Source organism: Bacillus rossius, chromosome 5, assembly GCF_032445375.1.
Source record: "Bacillus rossius redtenbacheri isolate Brsri chromosome 5, Brsri_v3, whole genome shotgun sequence".
Taxonomy (NCBI): domain Eukaryota; kingdom Metazoa; phylum Arthropoda; class Insecta; order Phasmatodea; family Bacillidae; genus Bacillus; species Bacillus rossius.
Window position 1 is genome coordinate 53,823,746 of NC_086333.1, and position 17,362 is coordinate 53,841,107.

The 17,362-nt window shown below is 36.9% G+C and overlaps 1 protein-coding gene across 1 annotated transcript in view; it reads right to left on the reverse strand.

Annotated features, from left to right (window-relative positions):
• LOC134532269 (ATP-binding cassette sub-family C member 4-like) overlaps positions 1-13,913 on the reverse strand; it is a 70,969-nt gene extending 57,056 nt beyond the window's left edge. The window contains exons 1-2 of the mRNA XM_063368687.1: positions 13,827-13,913; positions 3,151-3,279 (exon numbers count right to left, since the gene is read on the reverse strand). Coding sequence (XP_063224757.1) covers positions 3,151-3,279; positions 13,827-13,913 — 216 coding nt within the window. The remainder of the gene's footprint in view (positions 1-3,150; positions 3,280-13,826) is intronic.
• Between the last annotated feature and the right edge of the window lie 3,449 nt (positions 13,914-17,362).

Here is a 17,362-nt window from a genome sequence, read left to right on the forward strand (position 1 = left end):
AATATTTCTTGAGTACCCTAGGGGTGCACTAATGTAGGATGTTTTTTGAAATTCCATCCCTAAAGGAGTGGAAAATTGTGTATGAAGAGAAATGCCACTAAATAACTTACTCATCACGAATTATTAGGAGCTATATAACGTACAGATTTGACATTTGGAACGTGTATTACTTTTGTGACTTAGACATCCGCCAAGAAAATAATTTACAAAAATCAACTCTCAGGGTTTCTGGGGCGTTAAAGATCAACATTTTCCTGTTTTTCAACGCTATTGCATTGTCTGTGTTTTCTTCTTTTCCATGACAACGGCTATAGCATTTTTGATGCTATATACGTTTCCTGGCGACGTATTTTACATTGTAATTCTTTACTCACTTTCAGATATTAATCAGGTACCAAGCGGGTTGCGAGGGCAACAAAGATTAAAATTTTTCCGTCTTTCATGTGTACGTCCTTTAGACTTGAAACTCTACAGGGATATTCTTAATATTACTTACATACTCATAAACTGAGCACGGGGTTTCGAAAAATCAGCTCCCAGTAAGATTTTTAGGTGCGATAAAATTAAACATTTTACTTATTTCAACAATACGTTCTACAAAATTTTACGGCGTGCTAAAGATAAAAATGTCCCGTTCTTCAAGTATATTTCCTACTGAGTTGAAACTATGCAGGGATGTTTCTTATATTTCATAGCCATCAACTATGACCGAGGTTTTCCGAAAATCAGCTCACAAGGGATTTTTAGCCCGGGTAACGCTGGGGAATTCAGCTAGTATTGTATACGAAGATTTTTAAAACAATTTAATTGTTTGAATAAGTATATGCACATTCTTGTTTATAATATTTGCAATTATTTGAATTACATGCTACCTTTATTTCTTCAAGTTACAGCTAAATTTAATTCTTTGTGCACTGTAAATTATTTTAGGAACTGCTCATTTAAATATAAGCCAGAATAAAAATTTCTTTATACACTTTTTTTAAGCTAAATATGTTAAAAATAACTCTGCTCCATACTTTGACTAAAAATATGGAAGAACAGTGACGGGATTCAAAGATAATGAATAAAATTTCATGATCCTTCCCACTCCAACTTTATATGTAATAATATTTGGGTCGCCCCTGATTTACTACAGATAAAGTGATAGTCAAATCACGCCGTATAAGAGCAGTAATGCAAATTCCATGTGCAAATGTGTCCAATATTCTCGATTTATATATATATATAAACATATAGTATAACTTACATTAGTGCATAAGTTTCTAATATGACATGTACATATTTTCAAAGTCCTATCTAAATACAGACAATAAGAATTCATGGAATGGGAATTTTGATAATTCTTAGGACATTCTCTATTGAAATTTTTCCATCTCATGGGAAATATTCAAAAATGCAAAACTTAGAAACCCTGGACAACACCGCAGACAGATGGATTCAACGATGAAACTAAACAGGTATTATGGACCACACAACGACAACAAAACAAACTAACACAAACTTTAAATGCCAGAAAGCACAAGAATCCTGTCAAAAGAATTCAGTCTTTAAAAAATAAAAGCGTTGACGAACACAGTGGGCTAACAACGACGAGACAGTTTCAACAAGAACAGTAAATGCAGAAAGACAACAAACCTAGACAACACAGCAAACATGCGAATACAACTATGAAAATAGAAAGGCATTATAGAAAACAACTACAACAGCGCCGACGAACACAGTAGGATTCCTATGACGTTTCGGGAACTGGCATCTGTTCCCGTCAATAGGCACAAACAGAGGGTTTGACATCGTTGGATCCATCTGTTCGCTGTTGCCAAGGGTTTTCTTATTTGGCATTCTTGAATTATTTCCGTGAAAACCAGTGCAAAACTGAAGTGGCATATTGTCCAAAGAATAGGATTGAATTAAGAAGGCGCATTATTTGCCAGATTCTCATTTTAAAATTTCCTTTTGCGGAACCAATTTTTTATAAACGTTTCATGAACTCATATGAACATAACATTTCTGGAAACTACAAAACTGTGTCCAAGAATATTTTTGCTCCGTCTGGCAACAGCGCACACCCAAACAAGGACAGCGTTAGTGGCAGGACTCAGGGACGTTGCCAGGATTTGTGAAGAAGGGGTTCCATTACACCATTGAAACCTTTTTTTATGAGTAAGTTTTCTTTATAATTGATTTCTAAAAGAAAATTGTCACACTTTAATCTCAGGGAACAGTAGACTTTTAGGAGTCTATCGTTTACACATAGAAATGTACGTAATGAAATAGCTTGAGAGAAGAAAACTGAACCTTTTTTTTTAAATCGTTTTAATACTTTTTTTCTTTAGTCATTTGTTTGATGATGTCGTCAAAACAAGTAACATATACATATATATTAATTTTATTTAAAACATGAAACACGATTTTCAAATTTGTATGAAATACATGCTTACAACTAACACGTGTGCAAAACAGCATTAAATAGAGACTCCCTGCCGCTTCTGCGTATGAGGCAAGTTGGGCTAGTTGTGGGAGGAGATTACATAATATATTGTAGCACACTTTAAGGATTACAAAAAAAGAGCCCTCTGTAACCTTATGAGGCTTAGTTGCTGTAATTTTCTTATTCTGTTGTCAGGGGGGTTGGACAAGGGGGGGAGTCAGGACAACGTGGACCTTGGCTACGTCCCAGCAGGAGTCGTGTATTGCAAAGAGAGAGAGAGAGAGAGTGAATGCAAGCAAGGGCGTAGCCGGGGGGGGGGGGGGTAAGTAAGGGTTTAACCCCCCCCCCCTTTAGCACCAAATCTTTAATTAATTTCTTATTCATCATATAACAAATTTCATATTAAAATTAATAAAAAAATTTACCATTACAATATTTAAATTTAAGTACCGAAAACTGCTAAAAATAGCACTATTTTACACCTTAAAATCCAAGTTTTCCCGGGGGGTGTCCCGCTTTAATACGGGGAAGGGCCATGCTTCTTAACACCCCCCATACACAAATCCTGGCTACGCCACTGAATGCAAGTGACACCGCACAGCTCCACGTTAGCGGGCACAACGGGAGGAGGAGGCCTACTCACGTGAACGTTCCGTCCTTCCCTCGTCCCAGGGCAACCGATCACTGGACGTCCCGCGCCTCCGGGGCTTATCTCTCACGGGCGACGCCAGGGGAGATAAGCCCGAAGAAGCTGCCTGCCGATAACGCCCGCAGCGACGCCGCTGCCACGTCATCCACTTCTGGGACGACCGGCAGGTGACGAGGGCGGGGCCTCCAAGATTAACTTCCTGGATGGGGGCACGGAGCTACGGCGTGCAAGGTTATTACATACAGTATGTGACGCATCCTGTCATTAGTTTGCAGTGGGCATTCAAATGGGCGTTTACTTTCTCTTTCCTATGCACGATTTCTGCTGAGAGTTCTTCTGTCCTTGTTTCGGTGTGTTGGATTCCCTGATGCTCGCCGTTGAGCACAAAAGATTTAGACACAATTTTGTAATGGAATGAAAATTTCTTTAATCTCTTTCAGAAAAAAAAGTGTTTTTAAGGTAGAATTTTGGAATGAGAATTGTGGAAATACATTTTCCTGGTGTAGTTATAATAAGATGTAATTGAAAGACGCCATCTTGGTTTCAACCGTGCGAAGCACTCGGAGTACATCAGCAGAAATCACGCCAGGAATAATCAGGAGCACATGGAGAAAACTAACCAAAAAATGAAAGGAATATCAGCAGCAGTCGGAGAAAACCTTTCAAATACTAACAGGAATAATCAGGAGCACATGAAGAAAACCAAAGCACGTTTTCCTAAATCAAGATAATTAAATCTAAAAAAATAAACAATGAAAAAATTAAAAAAATTACAAAATAAAGAATTCTGGCTTGTGCTAGAACTGTATCCTCGCTGAATATGGGAGAGGTTCACTTGTTGGCAGAAGCTGTTATTTTATTTATTTTTATACCTCTTTCAATTTTGTTTTGTAATTTGTTTCTAGTAGGTAGGTGGCATTATTTAACAGTCTAAATATGGGTTGCATTTTACCCATCTATATATAGTATTAGTAAAAATTTTCGCAAAAAAGAAAAATTAGGGGCAAACATTATTTTACATCAAGTATTTATTAAAATAAATAATAAGTTTTAAAAATGTTTTTGCTTGTCGGTTCTTTTGGTAATCACTTAAACACTAATTAATGTATTTTCAAGAATATTTATTTTTTAATAAAAACTCTTGCTATCTCAAACACTGGGAGTTATGTAATTACGAAATCCCGTCCCTTGAATAACAAAATATTGTAATAACTAACCATAGCTCTGAGCCTAATCAAGCCCAATTAAGGTTGTTTGTAACAAATATTAAATACGTAATAATTACCAAATTCATTTTACTATATTTTTTTGTGATTCCGCCCGTGAGAGGTGAGAGCAGGGTAATTTTAGTTTAATAAAGTTAAAAATTATATCTACCAATCTACCAGAGCTGTAAGCATATTTACTGTAAACGTAGGCTACCATGCATTTTTCATGTTTCTCATCTCAATAGCCAGGCTTTTTTTTACTCTTATTTATTTTTTGCAAAACTAATAAACATTTTAATCTGCTTTTTTAATATGGATCTGAAACCATTCCAGACAAGTTAATATGATGTATGTTAATTATTTCCTCTTGGAGAAAGAACTGAATTTTTCATCCAGCTGTCAGATCTACTCACCTAACTAGCTAAATTATAATTGACGAGCTAATGCAATGTGATGTGTGCTGCCTACTCAGTGGGACAGACCGGTAAGAAGTTAATTGTAAAACATATCAAGACTTTATTGCAGCGCTGTGGCATAGGTGCGCTGCTGAGCGAAGGTAAAGACTACTCTTGGTGACGTCACGAACTTGAAAACAGACCCGGAGTCTAGAGGGTGTTGCCGAAGGCCTCTCAAAGTCTACGGCCACCACTGGCTCTGAATACTTTGAAGGTTTAGCGGAACTTCTTTGTAGCAAAGAACTGGCTGTTTTTGACGTGAAAATGTTTTGCCGAGGGGGCTGAAATTTTCGAGCGTTACGAAAATTCCGATCGCATGAGAAGACTAGTAAGGTAAACAATTGGAGGGGGGGGGGGGAGGGAACCGCGAGAGGAGGAGAGTGTGTCAGTGGCGATGTCACTCCAACGCATGCGCTTGCGGTCGAATGGGAAGACGGTATAAAATGCGGGGGGGGGGGGAGGGTTAGTTACGTAACGTGACATGCTATATGCTAGTTCTAACTGTTGGAAGAGGAGACGGTAAGAGAGAGATAGAAATGACGCAGCAGTAATGCTACGGAATTATCGTAACGCTGCTTGTGTTCATCTACTCCTCAGTTTTCGTAACGGCTAATGATTGACGCTACCATATTTCTTTTCTTTTATTTAGAGTTAATACCATTTATTTATTTGTGTGGAAAAGAGATATTGATGTGTGCGATTAACTTAATACCACTACTACCAGGTACGGTAAAACAATTCATTCTGTATTATTATCTAGGAATTTAGAACGTAAATCCCAAACTTTGTGTCTTATTTTGAAGATCATAGGCCAATTGTGACTTTGTTAGACACTGAAAATTCTGCTGATAATGAGTCATAAAACATGAGAAACTAATTTATATAATTTATTCACGTTTATGTCGAATTAAATAACGAATTCTTTGTCAAATATATTTGGAAACATTAACTTTGAAATTTTTTCATTTGAGATCATGGCCGCATCTTTATAATTTTATCTCTTGCTCAATTAAAAAATACTAATCATTTATCTCTATCTACACCTGATAAGCAAGAAATTTATCTTATGTCGCGCGTGGACTCAACTCACACTCACACACATATATATTTTTTAATAATTGTTTGTATAAGTTGCCATTTAAGATGGTTTTACAATTGGAAATTAATAGTTAAGAATTAGTTGTATAATTAATATGTGACTCTCTGTATACTTGTTGAAAGATTTGTGATTGTCGTGTAGGAATTTTGACGGGTCGTGTGTGAATCATATATTTACTGAAGATTTGATAGAAATGGTTATATTTCATATTTTTCCTTGATAATTGTGTAAAGCACAAATCAGAGCACAATATAATGTGTTTTTGGCACGAAATAATGTTTCGGTAGGAAAACAGATTATGAAGTAGTTTTAAAGGAGTACGAAATACGGAATTTTGCTAAGAAATGTTAAGATACTTAGAAGAACAGTGCACAAAACATTTAACATAACTCTGATTGGAATATTTATTTTGTTTTAAGATTTCTGAAATTGATTATTATTCATATATTTTTTAACTGTAAATACATTTTATGCTGGTTTGGAATATATTATATTACAGTACATGAACTAGGATTTATACTTTAAGGTTAAATATATTCGATTCTGATTCGTGCACGGTTACGAAAATATATTGTTGCAATTTTTAGGTTCATTCGTAGTCATGTTTATGATATTTAAAGTAGGTATATAACCAAATTTACCATGGATAAAAATGTTACGTTGAATAAATTATCAATCAGCAATGATTCCAAACCGAAATGCACTAAAAAATGCAGACGATACCTACGAATACAAAAATTCAACTTAAATAACATGGCTGCTTTCTCGCCTATTTTTATTGGCTGGAATTAAGACCACTAATTCAATAATAAACTGTACATTCCTCAACCATATGCCTTCCTGCATGCAGGTAATAAATTTCACTTCTTTAAGCCCATTTTATGTTATTTATTGGATGCATCAGTTAACTTAGCCCTGCATTAACTGGCTGCAATTGTGTAAGTGACAACCCGAATTAAACTTACTACCTTTTAACCCGTTACCTGATATCATTAAGTCTACAACACTTTTTAAAAGAAGATTTTACTCTGTACAGTCCAATCTGTGATTTTAATTTCGTACTGATATATATTTGCACGAGGCGAGTTATTTTTTGACGTGAAACAACTTTCAGTTCGGTAAGTAAGGAGCCACTTGCTAAAACTGCATGCAACGAAAACATATCGCCTCGGTGATGACTGATAGCTCTATGACTACGTGCCAAGGGCTATTCATTTATATATCGTTCAGTTGAGCAAAGTAGCCATTACTCGTGACCTCTGACTCATGCAGCTAGATGGCGCCAGCGCCGCGTGACATGTCGCATTTTGGGCTAAAAAATAACACTTACAATACTTTCGTTTGCTTATAACTAGTCAGTACGTCAGTACGTATACAGATGAAGACGAAAGAGTTGTGTTTGAATTCGTAGCCCTCTAAGTATGTCAATTATTAATATAATTAATATTAAGTGCCCATCAAATAGTTACTTCAGCTATGGTGCCTCCTAGACGTCAGAAACAGCGGAAAGCGGCAAAAACCTAGTTATGCAATATTTATACAATAAATAAACTTAATGTGTATATGTCATTTGGTTTCATTCATTTCACTATTTACCTGTACACCCCTCTACCTTACATCTCTTTGAGCCGAGCATAAGATGTTACACGGAAATAAATGCGGTAGCGTATCTGATACCACCCTACCCTAAGTTTTTTCCAGTGCAACACTCGCTATGCGAACTATTTATATATAGACATATATACTTATGCGTCTGTCGCAAATCTTGGAAAAGAACATTTTTGCGGAGCAGTGTTTTAAGTCGGACTCCCTTTCATTTACTAGCCGATTGGACTCTAAGTTTTCTTTAAGACTGGTTAAACACCGTTGAGGGAGTAAAAAAAGGTCCTGATACCGAAAAAGGTGTACGTATTATCAACGTTTTACTAATAACATTAAATAATATTTCATGATTACAACACATTAATGCATTTAATATAGCTGTCAAGGTTTCAGCTCATCTAACTTCAACATTCTACGTCGATTTCACTGTGAAAATACAATTTAATTACCTTAAGTCCTTGATGATAATAATAATAATATTACAACATTTACGTTAAAAATAGTATGGGCTGGCAAATAACAGCATCGTAAGGATTACAGGAAACAATATTCCGGGCTTTTTTTTAAAATCAAGAGCCGTTTCAATACTAAGTAGTCACTATAATTAAGTTTATATTAGTCGGCTAATTAAAACCATTATCAAGAAAAAACTTAAATGAAAATATTGAAGCCCACTAAAAAAAAAAACTATGTGCCTCTCCACAGAGTAAATTACGTGAAGAATTAACATCATAAAAAAAATTGAAACCGATAATTATGCCTTTCAGAAAATACAAGTTACATACATGAGACCCAAACTTTATTTAATTCAGAAAAAGAATTGAAACCGGTATTTAAGATTCTCATAAAATTTAATTTACAGCAGTATGCGAGGCTCAATACAAGTTAACAACCCCAAAAAAATTATATATTAAATAATATAATGCGGTTATTCCAAGTATTATTACTCGCCTCCAATTATTAGTCGTGACGCTTCTTGACACCAGAAGCGAGTATGGGGACTCGCTTCGCAGACTAACGAGGCCAACGAGTGGACATCATCTTCATCATCTTGTTGCGGTTGATTTACTTACTGGAAGAAAATATTCGCATCTCAGCGAAGTAGTCACCATACTCCTGAACTAAGAAGTGCAGGCTACATACAATAATTACTTGTTTTCATCTTCATGTACCTATATAAAATTAAAAAATAAATCAACTATTTAGATTTTAAAAAAGTGTTGTTTTATTTATCATTATATGATTTCTAACTTAATACTCTGTTCTCGTAGTATTCTGTCGTATCCTACAATCATATCCCGCCGATCGTATCCTACCACATCCCGTGATCGATAGTATATCTGTGACAAGATCATGTCCCTGTGACGAGATCGTGCTCCTGTGAAGAGATCGTATCCCTGTAATGAGATCGTATCCTTAATGATATGAACTTTTCTTAACAAAATGTGCGTCCATTTCGTTAAAGCTACGTAGTCCAGCGCTGTAGTCAGGACTGAAGATTTTTTGTTTCAGCACCTCTTGGTATTGTATTAGTGTAGATCCATACAATTAGGTCTGACAGCTCGAAGATTCATGTCTGCTTGAAAAAGGTAATTTTTTGTTTGAAAGAATGCCAAGTATCGAAAAAAAGTCCTCTTGTTTCATATAAACTTGGTCTAGATGCCTGACATTGTATATTACCTGCTTAAAATGTTCGCCGAGTATCGACGAAAAATATATCTCTTAGTTCTGAGACGCTTAGCCTGCATGAAGATTGGCGCAGAGCCAAAAATCAGTAATTTCTTGGCTCAATTTTTCAACTTTTATTTATTAAAATATTTTTGCTTTCCCATAAGCTAGAGGACCTCATCAAAATTTATTTTCTCAGCTATACCACCCAGGGCTATACATATTAAAACTTTACTAGTGGGTCTTAGAGAGTCTCAACGTCTCAGCAGACGCTCACACGCAGCGTAGGCTAGCCGAGTCAATTTTATCTCGCCGACATGCAGGAACAGGAATGATAACTCTCCCTGCCTAAAGTGTTTTCCACCTTGTTTCTCATGCAAGGGTACCTGCCTCGTCAGGCGAGCCTAGCTCGCTTTCCCAGGCTCGAGGCCCTGGCGAGCAAAGCGGATGTGCTGGTCTCGGCATATAACAAGCACTTCCCCGCCACCCCTGGCCCTCGTAGGTTTTCTGCTATGCTTCCAGAAACCATGACCGAGGCAAGGACCATGCCCTTTCCCTTGTCAACCCCTCCTCTCCTATAGGAACAAGCCACGCCTATGCTTGCGCTGTAACAAAAAGTGGAATGGTTACATGATAATTTCAAAATTTTGGGTGTTACTAAAATTGCAACATTCGGGTATTGGGTTGCTCGATTCAAAAATGGCAGAATGTTCTAGAATACAAAATGGAGGGAAAACTAAATGGTGAAATCCAAGATGGTGGATTCAAAATGTCTGCTGGGGTAAAGGTCAAGGTCATTCAAGATGGCCACCGTGACAACCTAATTTAAGATGGTGACCATAACGAAAGTGCAATGGTGACATCATCGTCCAAGATGGCCGCCGTGACATAATGTTGCTTAGTCATGAGCACATCCTCAATCCTGAGCCTGGAACCTGTGCCAGTATGTCCGTTTGCATACTAATCATAGTGATATATATTTTTCGTCATCTGAATGAATCTGAATGATTTGAAATTGAACAGAAATCGAACCCATAAACGGTGTGAACCGTAGCTATAAATAATAATGCTGATGTAGAACTCGGATTTAAAAAAAATATATAAGTTACACAGTTATATACTACCAAAAACCTATTATAAGTGTCCATGAGTGAAACGCAGGAAGGTAATGTGACTATGGATCTATGACTATACAATAGTGTAGGACATGTGTGTAATTGGCCTAGTCATGGGCAATTTCGGCATTTCACCCTCTTCGCTGGCGTTCAATATCAATGTGTTAACACGGTCACAAATATATAGAAGAAAAAAATAGTTAAAACAGGATTTATATCAAATAAAATTTTATTTGCTGAAAGTAATTAACACAAATTATATTCTTGGAATGTATGTGATGTAACATTAAGGAATGCAAATATTTACATCCAGTGTTTTCAGTAACAAGTGCCATTATATAATCGGCATCCATAAGAATTTTATTTTTACTGTCAAAATTACATTTGGGCTATAAACGCTAACAACTCTTCTACTCCATAAGTTACCACACACACACACACACACACACCTACACACACACACACACCAAAACACACACACACATATATAACCTATGAAAACTCTTCTTTATATACATACTACCTACAGGACTAGGCTTCGCATGGACATATAAAGTTATTTATAAACAATATTGGTTAAATAAATTTGAAATTTAAGGCCGAATACGAAAATAAATAAATTCAAACACAATAGTTTAAATATAAGTATTATTTAAAAAATAAAATATATTAAAAATATTTATCCATCCGTACGAAGCCGGGTACTGCATTCATATCAAAATAATCTTTTTTTTTCCTTTCAAAATATTGCAAACGAAATTAATTACAAAAAAACACACTTAAATTATATAGTGAAAAACAATTTTGTTAATACGTATTCTATGAAAAGTTAAGACATAAGAGAAAATAATATTAATTAAAACTTACTATCTATTTTAATATTAATCAACACTTATTATCTACTTGAAAAAAGCAATGCTTTACAGGACTTATAAGCTCATAGAAAAACTAGGATAAATATTGAGCCAGTGATTATGGTAACACATCTCTATAAACAATGTTTATAGATCTATTATTTAGTGCCAAAACATATAAAGTTTGTGCACTGAACACTCGTGAACGTGGAACATACACCTGCCCGTGAGAAAAGCATGCAGTGAGTAAGTGCAACCCTGCCACTTTCAGTGTTTTACCCTGTTACTTGTCATGATAAAAGCCGCATTTTTAACTGAAAGGGCAGGTTGTTTGGTATTATCGGAATGCGCGTATAATAAATTCTTCTTTTTTGACAGCTCCTTTGCAGATCATGGCCTTTATTACGTAATTTCTTATACAAAATGTAAACTGGTGCCATTACACAGTCTCGGAGCTTCAAGGTTGCACATTAAGAGCACAGGCACACCAACCTTAAGTTTGATTCTGTGTGATGGTACCCCTGGAATATCTAAAAAAATTCCGAAACTATACAGGAAAGGAAGTACTGTCACCAGCTGTCATGGCGGTGTCTACTGAAAGGTAGATGGAGGTTTCTTCAGCAATTTTTTCCCTAATTCTCCAGTTGACTTTGTTAAGTCTTTTTTTTTATTCAGAATGGCCCTTTTGCAACGCCAACTTTCTTCACTAATGTTTTCTCGTATGTTTGGAAAGACACGGTTAATTAGATATTCTTCTGAGCTTACAACTATACAAAATTCATTTGTTAAATGAACATGTTCTTCAGCATCTATTGGCACACGGCCTTCACCTAACTGCAGCTATCTCGGGGCACACGCTCCGAACTCTAAATAACTAAATAATTCAACTCGCATGATTGCGGTCATGTGTATCTTTTAAACGTTGGCCCAATTTTCCGATGCCTTGAACACGAGTTTGTCTCATCGGCCAATGTGTCCTTGTCTATGACCGGTAGAGCCTGTCGGTAATCGTCCACGAGTATAACCACCATGCCACCCGAGCATGAACACCTGGTTGCCATGGAGGTATTGCAGACTTCTCTTTAATGCCTCGACGGCTCGTTTGTGGTACATCGTACATTCGTCCCACACAATCATCGTACATTGCTGTAGAAAAGCATCCCGACTGCTTTATCAGCATGAGGGTGCTGCTTCACTTGTAAGATTTAATGGTAGCTTAAATACCGAATGTGCCGTGCAATTGCAGTTAAGTAGAGTCGCAGCAATTGCAGAGGATGTACCTATTTTCTGGATTTTGAGCAAGCAAAAATTTAATAAGGAACATTTTTCTCGTGTCACCTGGTACATCAAGGAAAGTAATTCATTCCAGATTCTCAGCGCATTGTATAATTGTATCGTTGATGACTTTTTTCTCAGGAAAAACAGGGGAGAGTGTCATTTACACGCCTCTCTAAATCTGCCGCATCTTAACGAGGCTCTCTCACTACATCACTGGACAAAACTCCATTTTGGTGAGGTGAAGGTAAACCGAAGTCTACAAGAGATTTTACCGTCATTGACACAACTTTATTTTCAATATGCTTCAAGGCTTTGTTGTAAATAATGTTTTCATCGATGCCTTGAAGTCTTCTAAGGACGCTTCTTTGTACTTCTTCCTTAGCTGAAGTGGTTTGGACAGCCTACAAGTAATAATTAAAATCGTAAATAATTCTCTAAATTTTTCAGGCGAATCACACAGCACAGCTTCCTCCATGGTAGGGTCCCAATGATAACCGTCTTCCAAAAGACCCAAGGTTTCACACGCTAGCCTGAAGGTGGCGTGCTCTTTTCAGTAGAAAATTTTCTGTTATTAGAAGCTCATTGGTCCCCGCATGGGGTTGAGCGACATCCGCAAAAAGTAACACTCAAATTAGTAACGTGAACAGTGTATACCTGCCCGAGTGCGTCACCTTTTTTAACACCTGACCAATTATGTTAGGTTTTGTTGCTATCCCACAATAACTACACACTTTGTCGGAACTAAAAGTACCTTATGTCCTATTCCAGGACCTGAAGTAACTATAGGTATACCAAATTTCATGAAAATCTGATCAGCCTTTAAGGAGCGAGTGAAGATTCCCATCCAACTGGCATTCGCTATGAGTTATCAAAATTACACAGAGTTAATCGGTAATCACTTTGTGTAGCAGTTTTGGGAAAACTATACGTGGTTTGCTCAAGATTCAGCAAGCCAGATTAAGCTCTGATAAGCAAAGGATAGACATTAAAGAAACTAAAGTTTTGCAACAAAATGTTCAAAATATATTGTTTGGTTTTTGTTTTCCAACTAAATAAAAACCACTGTATAAAATTGATTTGGGGAAAACTTATCCCCAGCTCAACAAAAGAAGCCTCTTTGCTATGAGTGTAAATGTGATGCCCGTAACTTTTCCTTTCCCTCCCGGATGTGTCTTGGTAATAACACCTGAAGGTAGGCGTCCCGCAGCTCTGCATTTTACGTAGCTGTTGTGCTACATCACTGACAGTATAGACTGCTCCGCATTGCTATTACGTAAACCCCACATGGCCCGGACGCCCTTCCGTTGTGAGGCGTTGTACGATTGTTCTCGGCGGTGCTCGGCGAAGAAGTTCGTTGGACCGCCGGGTTTATAAACCCATCTGGCGAGGGAGAGAGCAGCGATTGGGACTCAGTGACGCCCAAGAAAGGAAACACGACCAGACTTCGCGCCGAAACCAACACCATACCACTTTGACCGCCGCCCTGCTACGTGACTTCATGCTATCCACGACACCCAGCGTTACCAAGTGGCCTGAAACAATGGTATCATCCATTTTGGTTATACTTGAGGATCTGCTTAGAGCTAAACAGATGGGCAAGCTGCCGACCATCACCACGAAGTCGACGGACTAGTTGCCAAAGGTAACTCGCCCAACGAGTGGTACGACACAGGTGAACTAGCTCATCTAACTCGTTCGGCGTCACAAGAAACAATTAGGAAGAAACAGGCTGGCCGGTCAAGGGCAGGGAAAATGGCTTTGGTGCCTACAAGTAGTTTTTGGTGTCAGTATTTTTCAACAGTTTAAGGAAGCAAGGTGTAACATCTCGGCATGTCATTGCCACGCCTGTATTTCATGGTGATATTGGTACTGATTAGCGCCATGCGACTGGAGTGAAGTGACACACGAGTTGGTCAGTGTATCTAAAGAGCGAGTTGCTTTCGCTCAACAGCCACAAGTTCAGAATCTGGGGTGAGTCGCCGCTGGATCTGCTGTGACGACTTCAGGCGGGTTTACATGCATCGGCAGTGTGCCGCCGCCAGCGAAGACCGAGTGGAGCACTGTAAGGGAAGGAGGTTGCTACTCGGTGGGTGAGTAGGTGATCCGAAGAGGACTTGTTGTGGGGGTCCACTAGGAGTCGTCGACGATGACATTGAGGTGAGTGATAGCTAAGATGTGTCAGTATGGCTACAGATTGGCTATTTCATTGGAAGTTCTTGTTTACTATAATTTAGAAATAAGTGAATGCAATATTTTCAAAGAACAATTATTTTTGAAAATTAAAATCCCCTTCTTCAGTGGAGATCATTATTGTGCTCATGAACTGTTTTATATTATTGGGTTCAAAATCTTAGTTACACATTAACTTTACGTATGGGGCTAAAAAATATAAATAGTTGTTATACTGGCTGTTCCCCCATCGGTTATTGTATCAGTATTATATTTCTATATTGCAGCGGTATCATTTTTGCATAATGTATTGTGTAGTATTGTATTTTTATAATTATTGATGTTGAATAATGTTAGTAGTGTATTTGTTCGGCTGGAAGCAAATTTAGCTATCATTTAAACATATGTAGCCAGGTATGTATTATAATTTAAATATTTATCAGTGGCGATTTCTATATTATGTTTGAAAAACGCTCTGCTTTACTATAAAATTTTACAAGGTTTTTAAATTCATTTGTAAATCAGATAGTGGTAATAAATAAAGAGTCTTAACATATTAATGCTTAATTAAGATATTTTGAAAAAAACTTATTGAGACTCATTGTTAGGTATTTGGGGATTTTAATGCTGTTGCTTAAATTATTATCTGTTGTTTACCTACTTTTGCGGTTGGAAAGCGAATAAATGTTGGAAGGTATAAAACATTAACAAGAAAACATGTGTAATGTCGGGAATCTCGTGTGTTAATTTTTTAGTTTGAATCGCATTGCCAATAAATTTATCTTGCTAGCATAATTTTTGTTCAATGATCAAAAAATATACCTAGTTTACTCTCTTGAGGGAAACATCTTCACTGTATATACCTCCCGCGCAATGCTGGGTACTCACTGGGTGCTGATTTGGTGCTCACAATTATGATTCATGATGTGGTTTTGTATTCTTTAGACCCTCCAACATCGCCAGTAAGCGGAGAAGCTGCCATGACCAGTACATCCCACCAAGTCTGGACAGATTTGAATCCTTCCTCAGAGTTCATTTTTTATTCAATGTGGTATTAAAATACGAATTTCCATGCCGTAATATGTTACATGTGTTTGGAAGACTACACGTATATAAAAATTGGAATGTTTGCATTCGTTAGCTAAAATGAATGTCGGAAGTTGGTTCCAAAAAAGGTTACGACAAGATGGAATGTACTGAACACTTTTTGTAAGGTGAAATTTTATGGTATCAAATGAAGAGCATAGCAAATAAACGTAAGGAATACGAGGGTAAAAAGTATGCAACGGTGTAAATCACAGTACGATAAGGAAAATTGTTTTTATGAAAAATAGTAACATTTCAGCCAAAGCACATAAATATATTTAAAAAAGGTTGAAATTATGTTAAAATAATCCTTCCTTGTCCTTAGTTTTGTGTGTTTTTTTATATAATTTGTTTATAGGTCCAAAAAAGCGTCAAGTTGGTAGACGTAAAGAACTTAAATACCTCCATCACATACTGTAAAAGTCTTTGCAATGTTACGAAAAAATTATTTGACTCCCAAATGCCAGCAAATTTTCTTGTAACTTTACGAAAATAATAACGTATATTTACCGTGGAAGACTAAAGCGGGAGAGATAGGAGGGATACCACCCTTTTCCAAAGTTATGAATAAATATCAGTGAAGACATCATATGGTAGTGTGTGAGGAGCCTTGTCACTTACAGCTACTACTATAGGCCAATTACAGTAGAGTAGTTATCGCCAAATAAACTCTATCGACAACGGCGATATTGACGAGTATTAAGGACTCAATAATATCAAGTCAGAAGAAGTTTAAGTGGCGTCCGGGTTGGATATGGTGACCCACTACAGGTGTCAGCAGTGCCGTACCTAGAGTGATAGCTTCCTGCACGACGAGAGACTTCATACAGTCTTCTACTTGAACCGTTACAGCGCGCTGTAGGAGAAAAGCCCAAAAACCTGGCCAAAACCCCAAAAAATAAATTTTCGAAATATAGGTCAGTTGAGTAGTCATTCAGGTAGAGGACTAGTAACTGAATTCTATTGTGGAAGGGGAAGCCCTTTAAGTGTATACCTGCGCCGCAGCGTCAGTTGGCAGCTAGTGTTCGTGAAGAGTGTACGTGTCACGCGCTGAACAGACGAAAATAACGCTGACTTCAAAAACCCATAACTTTAAAGTGACGGGTTTAATTTCAATTCTGCAACATGGAGGTATGTAGAACATGTTTTTACATCGGTTGAATCTAAAGTTTATGTATAAATGATTGAAATGTAGTATAGCCTTCGGCATAAATAAAATTGAATAATTTTGAAAACTTATATTTTCAACGGTCCGAAAAGTTATATATTTTGTCACATTTTGCAAAGCTCCTAGTCTCGGCCTTTAGTTTAATGTATAAGCTTTCGAAATTTACAAGAGTTACCTGCGGAAAACGTGCGTCTTGTCCGTTATGATTTTTTTCGCATCGTGCGGTAGCCGAGCGTGCACGCGGCACTATTGAGCAGCCTCTGCGCCTCTACCTGAGAATGGGTGAAGTAGCATCATAACGGACAAGACGGCTGTTATACGCTTGAAATAAATTATTTTAATATATATGTATGTGTATATATATATATATATATAAATTTTCTGTGAATTAATTGTGATACTTATACGTATGCATATATATATATATACATATTAAAATCAACCACATAAAAATGTCTTAAATATGAATGAAATGTTATAACATTCAAATAAAATATTTGAATATACATATATTATATAGTAAGCAAAGCTTTCTTTTAACCAAATCCATGTCAATATTTTCTGTCTAATTTTTTTAAAA